Here is a 17,500-nt window from a genome sequence, read left to right as displayed (position 1 = left end):
AGGAGAGGAGAGAGGAGAGGAGAGGAGAGAGGAAGAGGAGAGAGGAAGAGGAGAGAGGAAGAGGAGAGAGGAAGAGGAGGAGGAGGAGGAGAGAGGAAGAGGAGAGAGGAAGAGGAGAGCAGAAGAGGAAGAGGAGAGAGGGAGAGGAGAGGAGAGAGGAAGAGGAGGAGGAGAGGAGAGAGGAAGAGGAGAGAGGAGAGGAGAGAGGAAGAGGACAGAGGAAGAGGAGAGAGGAAGAGGAGAGCAGAAGAGGAAGAGGAGAGAGGAGAGGAGAGAGGAAGAGGAAGAGGAGAGAGGAAGAGGAGAGAGGAAGAGGAGAGAGGAAGAGGAGGAGGAGAGGAAGAGGAGAGAGGAAGAGGAGAGAGGAAGAGGAGAGAGGAGAGAGGAGTGGAGAGAGGAAGAGGAAGAGGAAGAGGAGAGAGGAAGAGGAGAGAGGAAGAGGAGAGAGGAGAGGAGAGAGGAAGAGGAGAGAGGAAGAGGAGAGAGGAGAGAGGAGAGAGGAAGAGAGGAAGAGGAGAGGAGAGAGGAGAGGAGAGAGGATGAAGAGAGAGGAAGAGGAAGAGGAAGAGGAGGAGGAGAGGAGAGAGGAAGAGGAGAGAGGAAGAGGAGAGAGGAAGAGGAGAGAGGAAGAGGAGAGGAGAGGAGAGAGGAAGAGGAGAGGAGAGAGGAAGAGGAGAGAGGAGAGGAGAGAGGAAGAGGAGAGAGGAGGAGAGGAGAGAGGAAGAGGAGAGAGGAAAAGGAGAGAGGAGGAGGAGAGAGGAAGAGGAAGAGGAGAGAGGAAGAGGAAGAGGAGAGAGGAAGAGGAGAGAGGAAGAGGAGAGAGGAGAGAGGAAGAGGAGAGAGGAAGAGCACAAAGCGCCCCCCACACATGAAGGTCTGCAAATCATCCATCATATTATAATCGGCAAACTCCACCCTCAATCAGGCCTTCACAAGTCCCTTCAGAACCATTAACGGATCCACACACCCAGACGCCTGGTTCCTCCTGCTCAGCCAGATTGATAACTTAGCGGAGCCACAGCGTGTGGACGGCCTTTTTCCTAAGTATTTAGGGCCAAAAACAAACAAAACAAAACAAAAGACCTCCCCAAGAGCCTGGAACCATTTTTTTAACATCTCAAAGAGAGGAGCGAGACGTGAACACTCAACAAATAAATGTGTGAGTGTTTCAGGCTCAGGACAAAACCCACACTGCTCTCCCACCCCAGGATCAATGTGCGCTTTGTATCTGTTTGTAGCTATAGCTCCATGTACCAACGGGCAGCTTGTACAGGGACCGCCAGCAGCCTTTCAGGGAAACCTCTGGGCCAAAGGTCCACCTCGACTCCCTGACTCCCGATAGAGACCGGACGTTCAGGACCTTCACACACACTTGGTATATGATATTTTTCTCCACCTCCTGGAAGTTCTCCAGGTGAATGGATGTGAGGGACAGCAGCTCCCCCCTCCTGCCAGTCCCCAACAGCAGGGGAAGCTGTACTCTCCCCCCTCAGCCCACTGCTCACACAGAGTCTGGCTCCTAACAAAAGTCCTCTGCCGGTGTGCCAGATCAGCACAGACCTCCTCCAGGACTCTGTGGATCAGTCTGACTGACGTGATGTTGGTCCTCTGTCTAACTGTGTCCACAGGTAAAGACGTCAGCCTCATCAAATGCTCCAGTTCAGTGCATCCTGCCTCTCGCAGACTGACCCTCAAACTGGCAGACTGCAGGGTGTGAGTCCTTATACAGGAATTACAGCGGCTCCTCAAACAGCCACATGCCTGGAGTCTCGACTGTGACCCGAGACATCTGTAAGGTCCTCCAGGCCTGCAGTACGGAGCTGTAGAATGAGGTCAGTCCACTGAGGTCCATCTCCTCAGACCTCAGCAGAAAGAGCTGTTGGTCATACCCCCAGCTTCCAGCTTTCTGAAGCAGCAGGCGAGCCGTGTCCAGCCAGCAGTAGAGACGTTATGTGATTGGTAATCATCCTCCATGTCCTCGCCCTCACAGGAGGCCTGGCTGCTCACAACATTACCTTCATTACTTTGACTCTTACCTGTTACACTAGAGGAAGCTTCTTCCTCATCATTCATACCTGTCTGCGCTTTTCTTTGAACAGCTGCAGACTGAGAGCTGCTACAGAGCCCTGTGTGTCTGTCTCTACACAGACTGACTCCACATTACAACAAACAACAATAACAGGAGGAGCACTATCTACCTCTACAAACGCAGCGCCTAACCCCTCCTCCTCCTCCTTTCCTTTGTCCTCTCTTCTTCTCCTCCTGTGTGTTTTTATTCTCCTCCTCCTCCTCCTAATCTGTTTTCTCCTCCTCAGGTGACGAAGATTTTCCAGAAGAAGAAGACGTCGGTGACGTACAATTTCAGACAATCATTCCCTCTGTTGGACATGCAGGTTCACACCTTCCAGAACACCTGTAAGAACCTCCCTCTCTCTCTCTTTATTTAACTCACAGTATGTCTCTCTCTCACTCCCTATCTCTCTCTCTCTCTCTCCCTCGCCCATCTGCTCCCTCCATCTGTCTCAGCATTGTATTTTTCATATCTCTATTTCTATTAAGTGTTCCCTCAGCTCTCTATTTTTACCACACGAGTCTGCAGGCCCACACACACACACACACACACACACACACACACACACACACACACACACACACACACACCCTGGGTTCTTCTCTTAGAACTCACGTTAATCGTATTACTATTATTGTTCCTTTAAGTTTATATATATATACATATATATATATATATAGAAATGTATATATGTCCTGTATTAAAAACTACCTGACCTCACTTCCCCACGTACAAGTATGAATTAAATGACTCTAGTGTGATGACATGTTTTACCTTTAAACACTGTAAACGTTCTGTTTTTTTAGATATCCTTATTTATTAAACCGACCAAGAGATAAATATGCATTTTAAAGTATTTATTGACAAATATCAATGTATTTACTTAGTAAATAAGATTTTAAAAAACACACCCAGCACTCATTTAGAGTATGAGAAAAACTAGCACGAGGTAAATGAAATGATAGGTAATTTAAACCTGACTAATGGCACTCTTGAGCCACCATACAAACACTCTTATGATACTTATCTATTTGGTCATCAAAATACCATGAAACTATTTAAACTGAATAAATAACCACTACTAGTTCACTTTAAGTGTTTAAATCCGTTAGAACACATTAATACACTCTACACAACAATAACAACAGCCGGCATTAAAATAAACAAAACCCCCGTTGCAGGCCTGAATTGAGTTTGATGCAATGTATGAACATTGACGGCACGCTGTACTCCCTCACCCACGTCGAACAGTCAGTTCAACGTTAATCCAGAAAAAACAATAAAGAAGAAAGGTCCGAACCCGGAAGTTCAGCCACGCTGCTCCACTCTCCGTCAGTGGAGGAAGAAAAGTCCGCAGGTCATCTCAGCGGCCATGAAGCAATGAAGACCAGTCCAGGAACAAAGCAGAAAGGCAAAGCAGGAGGGAAACAGCGGGTCTGTTGCTAAGCGACGGTTCCACTGTCCGTACATCCACTAGCACAGAATTAGCATTCGAGCTAACAAGCTAGTAGCAGAGGAGGTTACAGTTAGCTTTAAATAAAGCTGGTAGCTGTTTAGCACCTTACTAACGTTCACTTTATCCAACATTTAACTTTAACTATTTAGCTCATGGCTACTCAGATAGCTCACGTTCACTCCGCTTCTCTTCTGTCCTGCCCCTCGACCAATCAGAGTTTAAGAAACGTGATCAACAATCAACAACTTTAAGCTTCCTCCGGTTGTAGGAAGGAGTAGTTGTTCCTAAAAGTTGATTAAATATCGTGTAAAAGTAAAAGTACCTGAATGCACCTTTAAGACTTCAGTCTGGATTTTACCTGAGACTCTGTCCCGCGTGGAAATGTTTCATAGATTAATAAATACTCACTTTACTCCTGTTCTTGTTTAGTTGTTGTTGTTTAGTTGTTTAGATGTTGTTGTTTAGTTGTTGTTTAGTTGTTGTTTAGTTGTTGTTTAGTTGTTTAGTTGTTGTTGTTTAGTTGTTGTTTAGTTGTTTAGTTGTTTAGATGTTGTTGTTTAGTTGTTGTTTAGTTGTTGTTGTTTAGTTGTTGTTTAGTTGTTTAGATGTTGTTGTTTAGTTGTTGTTTAGTTGTTGTTGTTTAGGTGTTGTTTAGTTGTTATTGTTTAGTTGTTTAGATGTTGTTGTTTAGTTGTTGTTTAGTTGTTTAGTTGTTGTTTAGATGTTGTTGTTTAGTTGTTGTTTAGTTGTTTAGATGTTGTTTAGTTGTTGTTGTTTAGTTGTTGTTTAGTTGTTGTTTAGTTGTTGTTGTTGTTGTTTAGTTGTTTAGATGTTGTTGTTTAGTTGTTGTTTAGTTGTTGTTGTTGTTTAGTTGTTGTTGTTTAGTTGTTCAGATGTTGTTGTTTAGTTGTTGTTTAGTTGTTGTTGTTTAGTTGTTTAGATGTTGTTTAGTTGTTGTTGTTTAGTTGTTTAGATGTTGTTGTTTAGTTGTTGTTTAGTTGTTTAGATGTTGTTGTTTAGTTGTTGTTTAGTTGTTGTTTAGTTGTTGTTTAGTTGTATAGATGTTGTTGTTTAGTTGTTGATGTTTAGTTGTTGTTTAGTTGTTTAGATGTTGTTTAGTTGTTGTTGTTTAGTTGTTGTTGTTGTTTAGTTGTTGTTTAGTTGTTTAGATGTTGTTGTTTAGTTGTTGTTGTTTAGTTGTTGTTTAGTTGTTTAGATGTTGTTGTTTAGTTGTTGATGTTTAGTTGTTGTTTAATTGTTTAGATGTTGTTGTTTAGTTGTTGTTGTTGTTTAGTTGTTGTTGTTGTTTAGTTGTTGTTTAGTTGTTTAGATGTTGTTGTTTAGTTGTTGTTTAGTTGTTGTTGTTTAGTTGTTGTTTAGTTGTTGTTGTTTAGTTTTTGTTGTTTAGATGTTGTTTAGTTGTTGTTTAGATGTTGTTGTTTACTTGTTGTTAGTTCACGTTCACTCCGCTTCTCTTCTGTCCTGCCCCTCGACCAATCAGAGTTTAAGAAACGTGATCAACAATCAACAACTTTAAGCTTCCTCCGGTTGTAGGAAGGAGTAGTTGGTCCTAAAAGTTGATTAAATATCGTGTAAAAGTAAAAGTACCTGAATGCACCTTTAAGACTTCAGTCTGGATTTTACCTGAGACTCTGTCCCGCGTGGAAATGTTTCATAGATTAATAAATACTCACTTTACTCCTGTTCTTGTTTAGTTGTTGTTGTTTAGTTGTTTAGATGTTGTTGTTTAGTTGTTGTTTAGTTGTTTAGATGTTGTTGTTTAGTTGTTGTTTAGTTGTTGTTGTTTAGTTGTTGTTTAGTTGTTGTTTAGTTGTTTAGATGTTGTTGTTTAGTTGTTGTTTAGTCGTTGTTGTTTAGTTGTTGTTTAGTTGTTTAGATGTTGTTGTTTAGTTGTTGTTTAGTTGTTGTTGTTTAGGTGTTGTTTAGTTGTTATTGTTTAGTTGTTTAGATGTTGTTGTTTAGTTGTTGTTTAGTTGTTTAGTTGTTGTTTAGATGTTGTTGTTTAGTTGTTGTTTAGTTGTTTAGATGTTGTTTAGTTGTTGTTGTTTAGTTGTTGTTGTTTAGTTGTTGTTGTTGTTTAGTTGTTTAGATGTTGTTGTTTAGTTGTTGTTTAGTTGTTGTTGTTGTTTAGTTGTTGTTGTTTAGTTGTTCAGATGTTGTTGTTTAGTTGTTGTTTAGTTGTTGTTGTTTAGTTGTTTAGATGTTGTTTAGTTGTTGTTGTTTAGTTGTTCAGATGTTGTTGTTTAGTTGTTGTTTAGTTGTTGTTGTTTAGTTGTTTAGATGTTGTTTAGTTGTTGTTGTTGTTTAGTTGTTGTTTAGTTGTTTAGATGTTGTTGTTTAGTTGTTGTTTAGTTGTTGTTTAGTTGTTTAGATGTTGTTGTTTAGTTGTTGATGTTTAGTTGTTGTTTAGTTGTTTAGATGTTGTTTAGTTGTTGTTGTTTAGTTGTTGTTGTTGTTTAGTTGTTGTTTAGTTGTTTAGATGTTGTTGTTTAGTTGTTGTTTAGTTGTTGTTGTTTAGTTGTTGTTTAGTTGTTGTTTAGTTGTTGTTTAGTTGTTTAGATGTTGTTGTTTAGTTGTTGATGTTTAGTTGTTGTTTAGTTGTTTAGATGTTGTTGTTTAGTTGTTGTTGTTGTTTAGTTGTTGTTGTTGTTGTTTAGTTGTTGTTTAGTTGTTTAGATGTTGTTGTTTAGTTGTTGTTTAGTTGTTGTTGTTTAGTTTTTGTTGTTTAGATGTTGTTTAGTTGTTGTTTAGATGTTGTTGTTTACTTGTTGTTAGTTGTTGTTTAGATGTTGTTTAGTTGTTGTTGTTTAGTTGTTGTTGTTTAGTTGTTGTTTAGATGTTGTTGTTTAGTTGTTGTTATTTAGTTGTTGTTTAGTTGTTTAGATGTTGTTTAGTTGTTGTTGTTGTTTAGATGTTGTTGTTTAGTTGTTGATGTTTAGTTGTTGTTTAGTTGTTTAGATGTTGTTGTTTAGTTGTTGTTGTTGTTTAGTTGTTGTTTAGTTGTTTAGATGTTGTTGTTTAGTTGTTGTTTAGTTGTTGTTGTTTAGATGTTGTTGTTTAGTTGTTGTTGTTTAGTTTTTGTTGTTTAGATGTTGTTTAGTTGTTGTTTAGATGTTGTTGTTTACTTGTTGTTAGTTGTTGTTTAGATGTTGTTTAGTTGTTGTTGTTTAGTTGTTGTTGTTTAGTTGTTGTTTAGTTGTTGTTATTTAGTTGTTGTTTAGTTGTTTAGATGTTGTTGTTTAGTTGTTGTTTAGTTGTTGTTGTTTAGTTGTTGTTTAGTTGTTGTTGTTGTTTAGTTTTTGTTGTTTAGATGTTGTTTAGTTGTTGTTTAGACGTTGTTGTTTACTTGTTGTTAGTTGTTGTTTAGATGTTGTTTAGTTGTTGTTGTTTAGTTGTTGTTGTTTAGTTGTTGTTTAGATGTTGTTGTTTAGTTGTTGTTATTTAGTTGTTGTTTAGTTGTTTAGATGTTGTTTAGTTGTTGTTGTTGTTTAGATGTTGTTGTTTAGTTGTTGATGTTTAGTTGTTGTTTAGTTGTTTAGATGTTGTTGTTTAGTTGTTGTTTAGTTGTTGTTGTTGTTTAGTTGTTGTTTAGTTGTTGTTGTTTAGTTTTTGTTGTTTAGATGTTGTTTAGTTGTTGTTTAGATGTTGTTTAGTTGTTGTTTAGTTGTTGTTGTTTAGTTGTTGTTTAGATGTTGTTGTTTAGTTGTTGTTATTTAGTTGTTGTTTAGTTGTTTAGATGTTGTTTAGTTGTTGTTGTTGTTTAGTTGTTGTTGTTTAGTTGTTGTTGTTGTTTAGTTGTTATTTAGTTGTTGTTGTTTAGTTGTTGTTGTTTAATTTTTGTTGTTGTTTAGTTGTTATTTAGTTGTTGTTTAGTTGTTGTTGTTTAGTTGTTGTTGTTTAGTTGATGTTAGTTGTTGTTTAGTTGTTGGTTGTTGTTGTTGTTTAGTTGTTGTTAGTTGTTGTTTAGTTGTTGGTTGTTGTTGTTGACGGTTCTGCTCCTCCAGTTGGAGCTAAATGGAAGCTGGCAGATTGCAGTGATGACTGTGACCACGACAGATTGTCCCATATGATTCATCAGCACAATCTACATCCATGCTGCTGTGTGTGTGTGTGTGTGTGTGTGTGTGTGTGTGTGTGTGTGTGTGTGTGTGTATGTTCATAAATGTGTGTGGGTGGGTACATACTGTGTGTGTTTTCTTCCTGTGTGCGTGGGTGCACATCTCTGTGTGTATCAGTTTGTCATGTAGGTGGAAGTTAAGGTGTGTGTGTGTGTGTGTGTGTGTGTGTGTGTGTGTGTGTGTGTGTGTGTGTGTGTGTGTGTGTGTGTGTGTCTCGGTACAGGAAGCTGCTGGTCAGATTTAGTGATGTCATGTTCAAACTAGAATCTGAATATTGTGATGAAAACACCTGCAGACCTGCTCGTTCTCTGATCAGCTGATTATCTGAGGACCTCGTTTGATCACCCACATCTGTTTTTTTGAAGTGGCCCATTGATCATCGTACCCCACAGACATAAAGAAACAGTAAACATATAGGCCTAGATATTCAAATATATATACATATATATATATATATATAGTACTGTATACAGTAACAGGGGGATGTTCTGCTCTGACTCATTTCAGTCGTCACTCACTTTCTCATGGAGACGACCAAAAACCTAATTTCAGTTCTGTTGATAACATAGTGTGTGTGTGTGTGTGTGTGTGTGTGTGTGTGTGTGTGTGTGTGTGTGTGTGTGTGTGTGTGTGTGTGTGTGTTGTCTCACACAGACTACCCTCACGGTATCAGACTGACCACGGCGAACCCTGGAGGAGAGAGAAAGGTTCTGATCGTGTTCACAGCGCCAAGTCAGCAGGACCGAGCTCGCTTCACCTCTGACCTCCGAGAGAGCATCGCTGAGGTCCAGGACATGGAGAAGTACAGGGTGGAGGGTAAGTGTGGGGGGGGACATGGAGAAGTACAGGGTGGAGGGTAAGTGTGGGGGGGGGACATGGAGAAGTACAGGGTGGAGGGTAAGTGTGGGGGGGGACATGGAGAAGTACAGGGTGGAGGGTAAGTGTGGGGGGGGACATGGAGAAGTACAGGGTGGAGGGTAAGTGTGGGGGGGGGGGACATGGAGAAGTACAGGGTGGAGGGTAAGTGTGGGGGGGGACATGGAGAAGTACAGGGTGGAGGGTAAGTGTGGGGGGGGGGGACATGGAGAAGTACAGGGTGGAGGGTAAGTGTGTGGGGGGGGACATGGAGAAGTACAGGGTGGAGGGTAAGAGTGTGGGGGGGGACATGGAGAAGTACAGGGTGGAGGGTAAGTGTGTGGGGGGGACATGGAGAAGTACAGGGTGGAGGGTAAGTGTGTGGGGGGGGACATGGAGAAGTACAGGGTGGAGGGTAAGTGTGTGGGGGGGGGGCATGGAGAAGTACAGGGTGGAGGGTAAGTGTGTGGGGGGGGACATGGAGAAGTACAGGGTGGAGGGTAAGTGTGTGGGGGGGGGACATGGAGAAGTACAGGGTGGAGGGTAAGTGTGGGGGGGGGACATGGAGAAGTACAGGGTGGAGGGTAAGTGTGTGGGGGGGGACATGGAGAAGTACAGGGTGGAGGGTAAGTGTGGGGGGGGGACATGGAGAAGTACAGGGTGGAGGGTAAGTGTGGGGGGGGGGCATGGAGAAGTACAGGGTGGAGGGTAAGTGTGGGGGGGGACATGGAGAAGTACAGGGTGGAGGGTAAGTGTGTGGGGGGGACATGGAGAAGTACAGGGTGGAGGGTAAGTGTGGGGGGGGGACATGGAGAAGTACAGGGTGGAGGGTAAGTGTGGGGGGGGGGACATGGAGAAGTACAGGGTGGAGGGTAAGTGTGTGGGGGGGGACATGGAGAAGTACAGGGTGGAGGGTAAGTGTGGGGGGGGGGGACATGGAGAAGTACAGGGTGGAGGGTAAGTGTGTGGGGGGGGGACATGGAGAAGTACAGGGTGGAGGGTAAGTGTGGGGGGGGGACATGGAGAAGTACAGGGTGGAGGGTAAGTGTGGGGGGGGACATGGAGAAGTACAGGGTGGAGGGTAAGTGTGGGGGGGGACATGGAGAAGTACAGGGTGGAGGGTAAGTGTGTGGGGGGGGGACATGGAGAAGTACAGGGTGGAGGGTAAGTGTGGGGGGGGGGACATGGAGAAGTACAGGGTGGAGGGTAAGTGTGTGGGGGGGGGACATGGAGAAGTACAGGGTGGAGGGTAAGTGTGGGGGGGGGGACATGGAGAAGTACAGGGTGGAGGGTAAGTGTGGGGGGGGGGGACATGGAGAAGTACAGGGTGGAGGGTAAGTGTGTGGGGGGGACATGGAGAAGTACAGGGTGGAGGGTAAGTGTGGGGGGGGGGGACATGGAGAAGTACAGGGTGGAGGGTAAGTGTGGGGGGGGGACATGGAGAAGTACAGGGTGGAGGGTAAGTGTGGGGGGGGGGACATGGAGAAGTACAGGGTGGAGGGTAAGTGTGTGGGGGGGGGACATGGAGAAGTACAGGGTGGAGGGTAAGTGTGGGGGGGGACATGGAGAAGTAACAGGGTGGAGGGTAAGTGTGGGGGGGGGACATGGAGAAGTACAGGGTGGAGGGTAAGTGTGGGGGGGGACATGGATCTCTTTAAATTGTCACTCTGTAACTCCTCCCCCTTCAGTCGATCTAAGAAGAATAACCTCCAACAGGGAGAGTCTCTCTCGTGTCCACAGAGCGCCCCACTCGCCTGTTTTCAGCACTATGTAACTCTGTCAGCGGGTCGTCTGGTGAGAAGGTCGTACGTCTTCACGGCGCTCGTTCACACAGCAGCCTTCAGATACAAAACAGTTAGCCCGTCTCTGTTTGATACAACGACTGAGAGAGAGAGTCCTGTAATATTCCTGATCCTCATCACTTGACTTCTCCGCCCTCTGATGGTCAACAGATGAACGTGGTCTAAAAGGGGGAGGAGCTAACAGCACTATGTATGTCCGTCTTTTCTCTCCTCCAGCCGAGCTGGAGAAACAGAAAGGTGTGATGCGTCCCGGTGTGTTGACGGGGGGAGGACCAGGAGGAGGGGGGGCGCAGGGAGGCATGGCCAACACCGGCGGCGGCCCCATGAAGGGCGAGGTGATGAACGGCATTCTGGGTAGACCGAGCCTGGATGACACTTACGCCTCTGTGGACGGACTCAAACGCACAGCACTCAGCTCCTCACTGCGAGACCTCTCAGAAACAGGTGAGGTCATCAGAGGTCATCGGAGGTCATCTGAGGTACAGGTGCACGCTCCGAGTGTGTACCCCCCCCGTTACACCTTCTCTGTGATTGGCTGAGACGAGAGCGAGAGTCTGAAAACAGACAAACAGACAAACTGACTCGGAGCCTCTGAAAGATTACTGAAATCTAAAATGGTAAAATAAAGAAAAGGGATGGAAGTCACGTTCAGACCTGTGATTGTTTGTCTCCCCCTGCTGGACAGACACAAGAAGTACAACATGAATAAAGTGTGTTTACAGTAACATGATGCTCTCATTAGACATGTTGATAAATGTCAGTTTGCATTCTGCCCTTATATCTTAATATGACCTGTAGTCATCAGGTGACAATAACATTAACTTTATTTATCTCATGAGGGGAAATTCAGTTTTACACTCAGTTTAATGAACATGCTACACAAACATAGTCTGAAATACACTCACACATGCACAAACAGGATCCTATGGACATGTATTAATTTCTGGACTTGGTCTGTGCTGGGACTTGAACCGGCAACCCTCAGATTCCCAACCCAAGTCCCTACAGACTGAGCTCCTGCCCCCCCAGTAGATGAACCCTAACCCCTCAAATAAAGACAAATCACAAATAAGCATGTATGACTGACTGTAAATAAGTAAGGTGAACATAAGGTGATGTAACACTCAGGATACAAAATTTACTTTAAATCAAATATGTATTTATAAATAATAAATTATCAAAAAAAAAAATTGTAACAAATTAAGGTGTACTGGGCTAATGTAGGTTAGACTCTTGGAGCTGGTGGAGAATTAATTAAACACACGACACAGAATGTTGATAACCGGTTTTGTATTTCAAAGTTCAATTTTGAACAAATAACAAAAAAACACTTGAACTTAATCAAGGAAAATCCCACAATTTAAATAAAAGAAAACAGGCCTTCAATTAACAGATTCTTAAGGGCACCTTTTACCCTCCATACAACATATGCTAAATATTCCCAATTCTATTCGTATAAATCAATACGATAATCAATATCATGTCCAACGAATTCAAATGTTTATTTAGGGAGGGGAAATCCTACCACACCCTTTAACCAGACAGCCAGGCTTGAGGCCTTTTGAAGTTGCTCCTTTAGCTCGCCATCTTCTTTGCTCCGGCATTATGGCCTGACCAGTGTTCAGTCCTGAAACATTCCTCCTCAGCAGCACAGCAGCTCCTCAAGGGCTTGAAGTCTCAGTTCATTTAAGTCCAGCTTTGTGTCCAGGGTTGAAAGCACAGTGTTTTTCTTTCAGAAGTTCTCCTTGACTGTTTTAGGAATGACAGAGGCTGTATCCGAATTGCCAAGTACATACTCAATCTGTCAGTATGCAGTACGTACTATCTGCTGTTTACTGTTCAATATGCACACACAGTAGACAGATATTTGTTCCTACTTCTTCTGATTCATTCAGTATGGAAGTGACGTCATTTACGTTTCCCGAACCGGCCGCATCCACCCGTTTTTTGTTTTTTTGTTTTTTTGTTGTTTATCTTTATTCAAGAAGAGTAATGCTCATATACAGTCAGGTAAACAAAAAACAATATCACAATGTAAATCAAGTAAAAGATTAAATAACTAAATAACATACAGTACATAAAGAACAAAGTAAAGACAGTAATATACAGAATATAAAATAAACAGACACATAAAAATAAAATATAAAGACACATTTAAATAGTGAAATCATTATTTAAATAGAGGGAGAAAGGTTTTATAATAATGCAGATATTTGTTTTATTTTCTGTTGTTAATTTAAAGTAGTGATTTCAGTCAGGACTTTAACTCTAGATTAAAAATGTATTAAATTAATCCACGCTCGTTTGTTTTGATTTGGAGGCGCACGTGACGTGACGATTTACGTTTAATTTCGCACTGCATTGTGGGTAAAATACAATTCATTTCCTGAAAGGATGCATCCGATCCATACTGCATGAAACCAGGAAGTTAGTATCCATACTGAAATGTTCAGTATACTGAGGAGGACCCAAACAATGACCACTGAATGACCACGAGAGTTCAGACTACTGAAACTCCTACTGAAAAGTACTGACTACTGAACTGTGGATATTATATTATATTATTATATTATATTATATTATATTATATTATTATATTATATTATTATATTATATTATATTATATTATTATATTATATTATATTATATTATATATTATATTATTATATTATATTATATTATATTATATTATATTATTATATTATTATATTATATTATATTATATTATTATATTATATTATATTATTATATTATATTATATTATTATATTATATTATATTATTATATTATATTATATTATATTATATTATTATATTATATTATATTATATTATATTATATTATTATATTATATTATATTATATTATTATATATTATATTATTATATAGAGTTCAGTCTACTGAAACTCCTACTGAAAAGTACTGACTACTGAACTGTGACAATTCGGAAAGGGCCTGAGTCCTGCTGCCTTCTGATTGGTTTCTTGATTAGTTCACCTGGGGAAAGGGGGTAGATGCCTGTTGGCTGCAGACTGCATCCAATTGGCTCAGGGGATTTGAATGACAGTTGCTGTTGTCCAATTTCAGCAGTGTTACAGTGACAATCCTGATCCTGTTTAAATCCTGTCGCCTACACAGACCTGGGCGGACCCTGGTCCTGGTCTGTGTAGACGGCAGCAGGTCAGGGACCCCGGTCCTGGTCTGTGTAGGCGGCAGCAGGTCAGGGACCCCGGTCCTGGTCTGTGTAGGGCTCTATAGACCCGCCCTGATGTCTCTGTTTGCTTCTGATTTGGTAAAATAACTTTTTGTGGTTTGTTTTTTCTGGACGATGGAGTTTTAACCCTGCCTCATTCTGATTGGGTAACAGGGAAGCGAGGTCGTAGGAACAGTGTGGGGTCATTGGACAGTACCATTGAAGTAAGTTTGTTGGGGGGGGGGCTTAAAGCCCAGCATGCCGCCGTAGCATGTCAATCACACGTCTGACTGCATGTTTGATTACAGCTTTGATTTCTCTGTGACCTCCTTCTTCTTCTTCTTCTTCTTCTTCTTCTTCTTCGTCTTCTTCTTCTTCTTCTTCTTCTTCTTCTTCTTCACTCCTCTGATGGTATTTCATCCTTCTCAACATGTAAACTACAAAATCTTCTTCTGCAGTGTTTCTGCATGATGTAATCTTCTGTGAAGTTCTTCTTCAGTCTGTTCTTAAAGCGTTTGATTAAAAACCATTAGAGCTCCATGTGTTGTTGACAGGGATGTGATTGAATGTTTAGAAATGTGTCTTCTCATTTGTCCTCTCTTTGTTCTTTTGTCCGCTGTCTCCTCGCCCCCTCCCCCCCCCCTCAGGGTTCCATCATTAGCAGCCCCCGGCCTCACCAGCAGCGCCCCCTGCCTGCTGGAGGTCTCTACAGCCCTATGATGGTCCCTTCCTCTCCAGCAGCTTACCGGCCACACCGCCCTACTCAGAGCCCCGGTACAGGGGTGGGGGGTGGGCCGGGGCTCTGTCACAACCAGGGGGGGGTCGCGCCCTCCCCACTCGTGAGCGTGGGAGGGGTTGGGGGAGGAGGCGTGATGGCGGTTGGGGGAGGAGCGACTGGCAGCAACCGGCTGGGGAACTTCTTCGGCAGCCGGAGAGGGAAAGTTCCTGGTCCCCTGACGATGACGTCCCCGACTCCACAGGGTCCTCCGAGTCCCCTGATGATATCATCACCCCCCCATTACCCCGCCCCCGCGCCGCCCATCGCCCACCCATCCTCCCCTTCCCCATGCCCCTCCCCATCGCCCAACCTCGCTCAGTTGGACTCGGGAGGAGTTGGAGGGGGAGGAAGTTCGGTAGGGGGGCCGTCCAAGCTCCAGGCATTGCACGCTCAGTATTGCCACGGCAACAGTGGAGGAGGAGGAGTCAATGTTACTGGGCACCAGCAGCAGCAGACTCCGCCCCCGCCTTACCACCACCATCATCGTTACCACGTGCAGAGCGTCCCGCAGCACCACGCCCTTTCGCACAGGTTCTCAGCCCCGCGGCGGCAGGGTCCGCCTGGCTGCGCTCCCTCTCATACCCAGAGGATGCAACATGGCGGCGCCCAGCACCCCCGCTACAACATGGCGTCGGGTTTCATCACGCCACCGCCGCTCTCCCCACATTCCCCCATCACTCCCACTACCCCGCACGGACTCTACCACTCGCATCCGGGGGTGGGACGGCCGGGTGGAGGCGGCAAGCTCCCGCTGACCATCTCGCACTCCACGCCCCATCCGCACGCTCACACACACTCTCACAACCACGGCGTGCACACACACTCCCCACTCAGCCCCTCCCCCTCCGCCTCCCAATCCACCCACTTCATCTTCGCCACCCCGCCGCCTCAGACGCCCTCGGCACGCCTCGTCACCCAGACGCCGCCGCAGCCCTACAACCCCCAGTACCCTCCCCTCTCTGCTATCCCCCCTCCCCCTCCGCATTCCCCCTTGCCCCCCCCCTCGGCTGGCCCGCTCTCCCTGCACCCAGGAGGAAGTCAAGGGGCGGGTCCAAAATCAAAGCCTGTCAGCCGGATCAGCACGGTGGTGTGAGGAGGCAGAAGACGAGGGCGATCGTCCGTCACCCTGCAACGAGCCACCGGGGGGCGGTAGTGGTGAGAGGGGGCAGGAGGGGGGGCAGGAGGGGGGGAGGGGCGATGCAGATGTATCACAACGGCCACCTGGTGAGGAGGAAAGCTCTGAGAGCGGGGAAAAGGAAATTACTCAGCCTGTGTTATTTTCACATCCACTTCCCGGGAAAGTAGAACGACTCTCTCACTGTCAGCGTCTGAGGGGCGACCAAGAACATCAACCACCGCTGAAACACATCTCACACGCACTTCAGAGGAGGACTCAGGAAGACATGTTTGTAGTTCTTCACTGACAGGAGGTGTTCAGGGTTAGGTCAGTTTCTGTGTTGGACTAATGAGCTGTGCCTCAGAAGGGTTTAGCGCTCTATGCTAACACTTGATGTGACAGTTGGAGTTTTTTTAAGAAGAACGAGGAGTCCTTTTTTTTCCAAAAATCACACTCGTCTTGCACCACTTTGTTTTTGGCACAAAAAGCACTTGTACCGTTGTTTCGGCTGCTGACCAGCCACGAGTTGTTCCCGACGAGCTGAAGTGGTTAGCGTTGATATGGTGCGGTCTCGGTGTCTGACACAGGCTTGCATGATGAGTGTCAGTGTGTCTATGCAGGAGGCGGGATCTGTTGTTACTTAAAGTCCAGCATTTATTCGACCATTCAAAGTGCATTAGTTACCTTCAACATGGACAGTAAACTGTTTTTAAACTTAAAATAAGCCATCATAACAAATAAACAAACTACAGGTGTGTTTACCTTTAGTGTTTGTGGATTACAGGGTTTCAACAGAGGGGGGATGGTTGACGTTTTAAAGTTTATTGTGATGTGGGAATGGATGAAGTACAAACCATCCTACAGGTGTCCAGGTGTATCTGAAAGATCAAATATGTCGACTGTACCTGATGCCCTGTTTCGTACGTGACCCCGGTCGTTGCCAGGAATGGAGATTAAGCTGAAAGGTGCCAAACAGGGTGCATTCTGGGAAACAGAGTCTTTAGTTTTCTCAGCTTGCGATGAAGCTACAGTAGATGTTCCTACAGGGTTATTCATGGGAACATGAACGGATCTGGGTGGGAAATCAGGAACAAAGCGGCTTTATTAAAAATGACCACGAGCGGACGTCTTTGCACATATCTAACCCTAACCCGAGACAACATGGAGAACATTTTGGTTTTAGGACATGGTGTTCGTTTTGATCAGATCATCGGTTCACTTTTGATTATTTTAAGTTTTGATGTTTCATTTTAATCGATAGTTTAAGAAAGTAATCATGAGATATATAAAGGCTTCGGATTAGATTTGACCTCCTCTGAAAGGTGGATACAAACAGCGCCCCCTGCTCCCCCTCCCTTAAAGAGCCTCTGGGACCTTTCACCTTTAACCTTTGACCTTTATATTTTTAACCATTTAAACACATCGTAAACCCATTAGTGTTTTTTAAATAACGGCCACATGAACAAAGTCAACTTCAACATTTCAACATAAATCATTTGATCATGTTCTTTCAAACTGCAAACTGAATGACCAATGACACATCTGCATCTTCACATACTGTAGAGGTGCTAAGAATCCATCATCATCTCTAAACTAAAGAAGCCATCTTTTATTTCTACTCACTGCGACCACGCTGCTGATTCTGTTAGCATCTTAGTGTGTTAGCACCGAGCTAACACACTAAGATGTAAATCCTGTGAAAAACTGCGCCCGTCCTGGAGAATACTGCACCAGACGCCACCGCTGAAACCTTCATACTAAAGTTACTTTGACATCCTGTCAGGACATTTAGGTTTAAGGTTATAATTTAAAGGTTTATTTCTGCAGTAATTTAAATATTCTTTCCTTTTGACGTTGAAAACTCTGAAAGCGCAGCGTGCATGTGTTAAAAAATGTCTATGAAAAGTTGTTGAGTGGCTGCAGTCTTCATGAGTGTTTGGCTCCTGAAAAATAATTTCCCACTCAGTTCTGAGCATGATGTTCTCTCTCTGTAGGACATGAAATCTTTAAACATTTCCTTTTAGCTTGGGAGGGGTCAAAGCTGAATCCAGCTTTCACATCTTCTGGTGTAAAAACAGAAAAAAAAGGTG

General features: G+C 43.7%; 1 protein-coding gene across 1 annotated transcript in view; it reads left to right on the top strand.

The window, feature by feature from the left end:
• Nucleotides 1-17,500, top strand: part of LOC132967037 (IQ motif and SEC7 domain-containing protein 1-like) — a gene marked incomplete at its 5' end in the record, with an annotated part of 39,768 nt that overhangs the window by 22,209 nt on the left and 59 nt on the right. The window contains 5 exons of the mRNA XM_061033956.1: nt 2,316-2,415; nt 8,321-8,482; nt 10,540-10,767; nt 13,690-13,739; nt 14,163-17,500. The exon at nt 14,163-17,500 is cut by the window's right edge and continues 59 nt beyond it. Coding sequence (XP_060889939.1) covers nt 2,316-2,415; nt 8,321-8,482; nt 10,540-10,767; nt 13,690-13,739; nt 14,163-15,386 — 1,764 coding nt within the window. The remainder of the gene's footprint in view (nt 1-2,315; nt 2,416-8,320; nt 8,483-10,539; nt 10,768-13,689; nt 13,740-14,162) is intronic.

The sequence above is a fragment of the Labrus mixtus genome, unplaced genomic scaffold (assembly GCF_963584025.1).
Source record: "Labrus mixtus unplaced genomic scaffold, fLabMix1.1 SCAFFOLD_79, whole genome shotgun sequence".
Taxonomy (NCBI): domain Eukaryota; kingdom Metazoa; phylum Chordata; class Actinopteri; order Labriformes; family Labridae; genus Labrus; species Labrus mixtus.
This window is presented reverse-complemented; position numbering and strand designations above follow the sequence as displayed.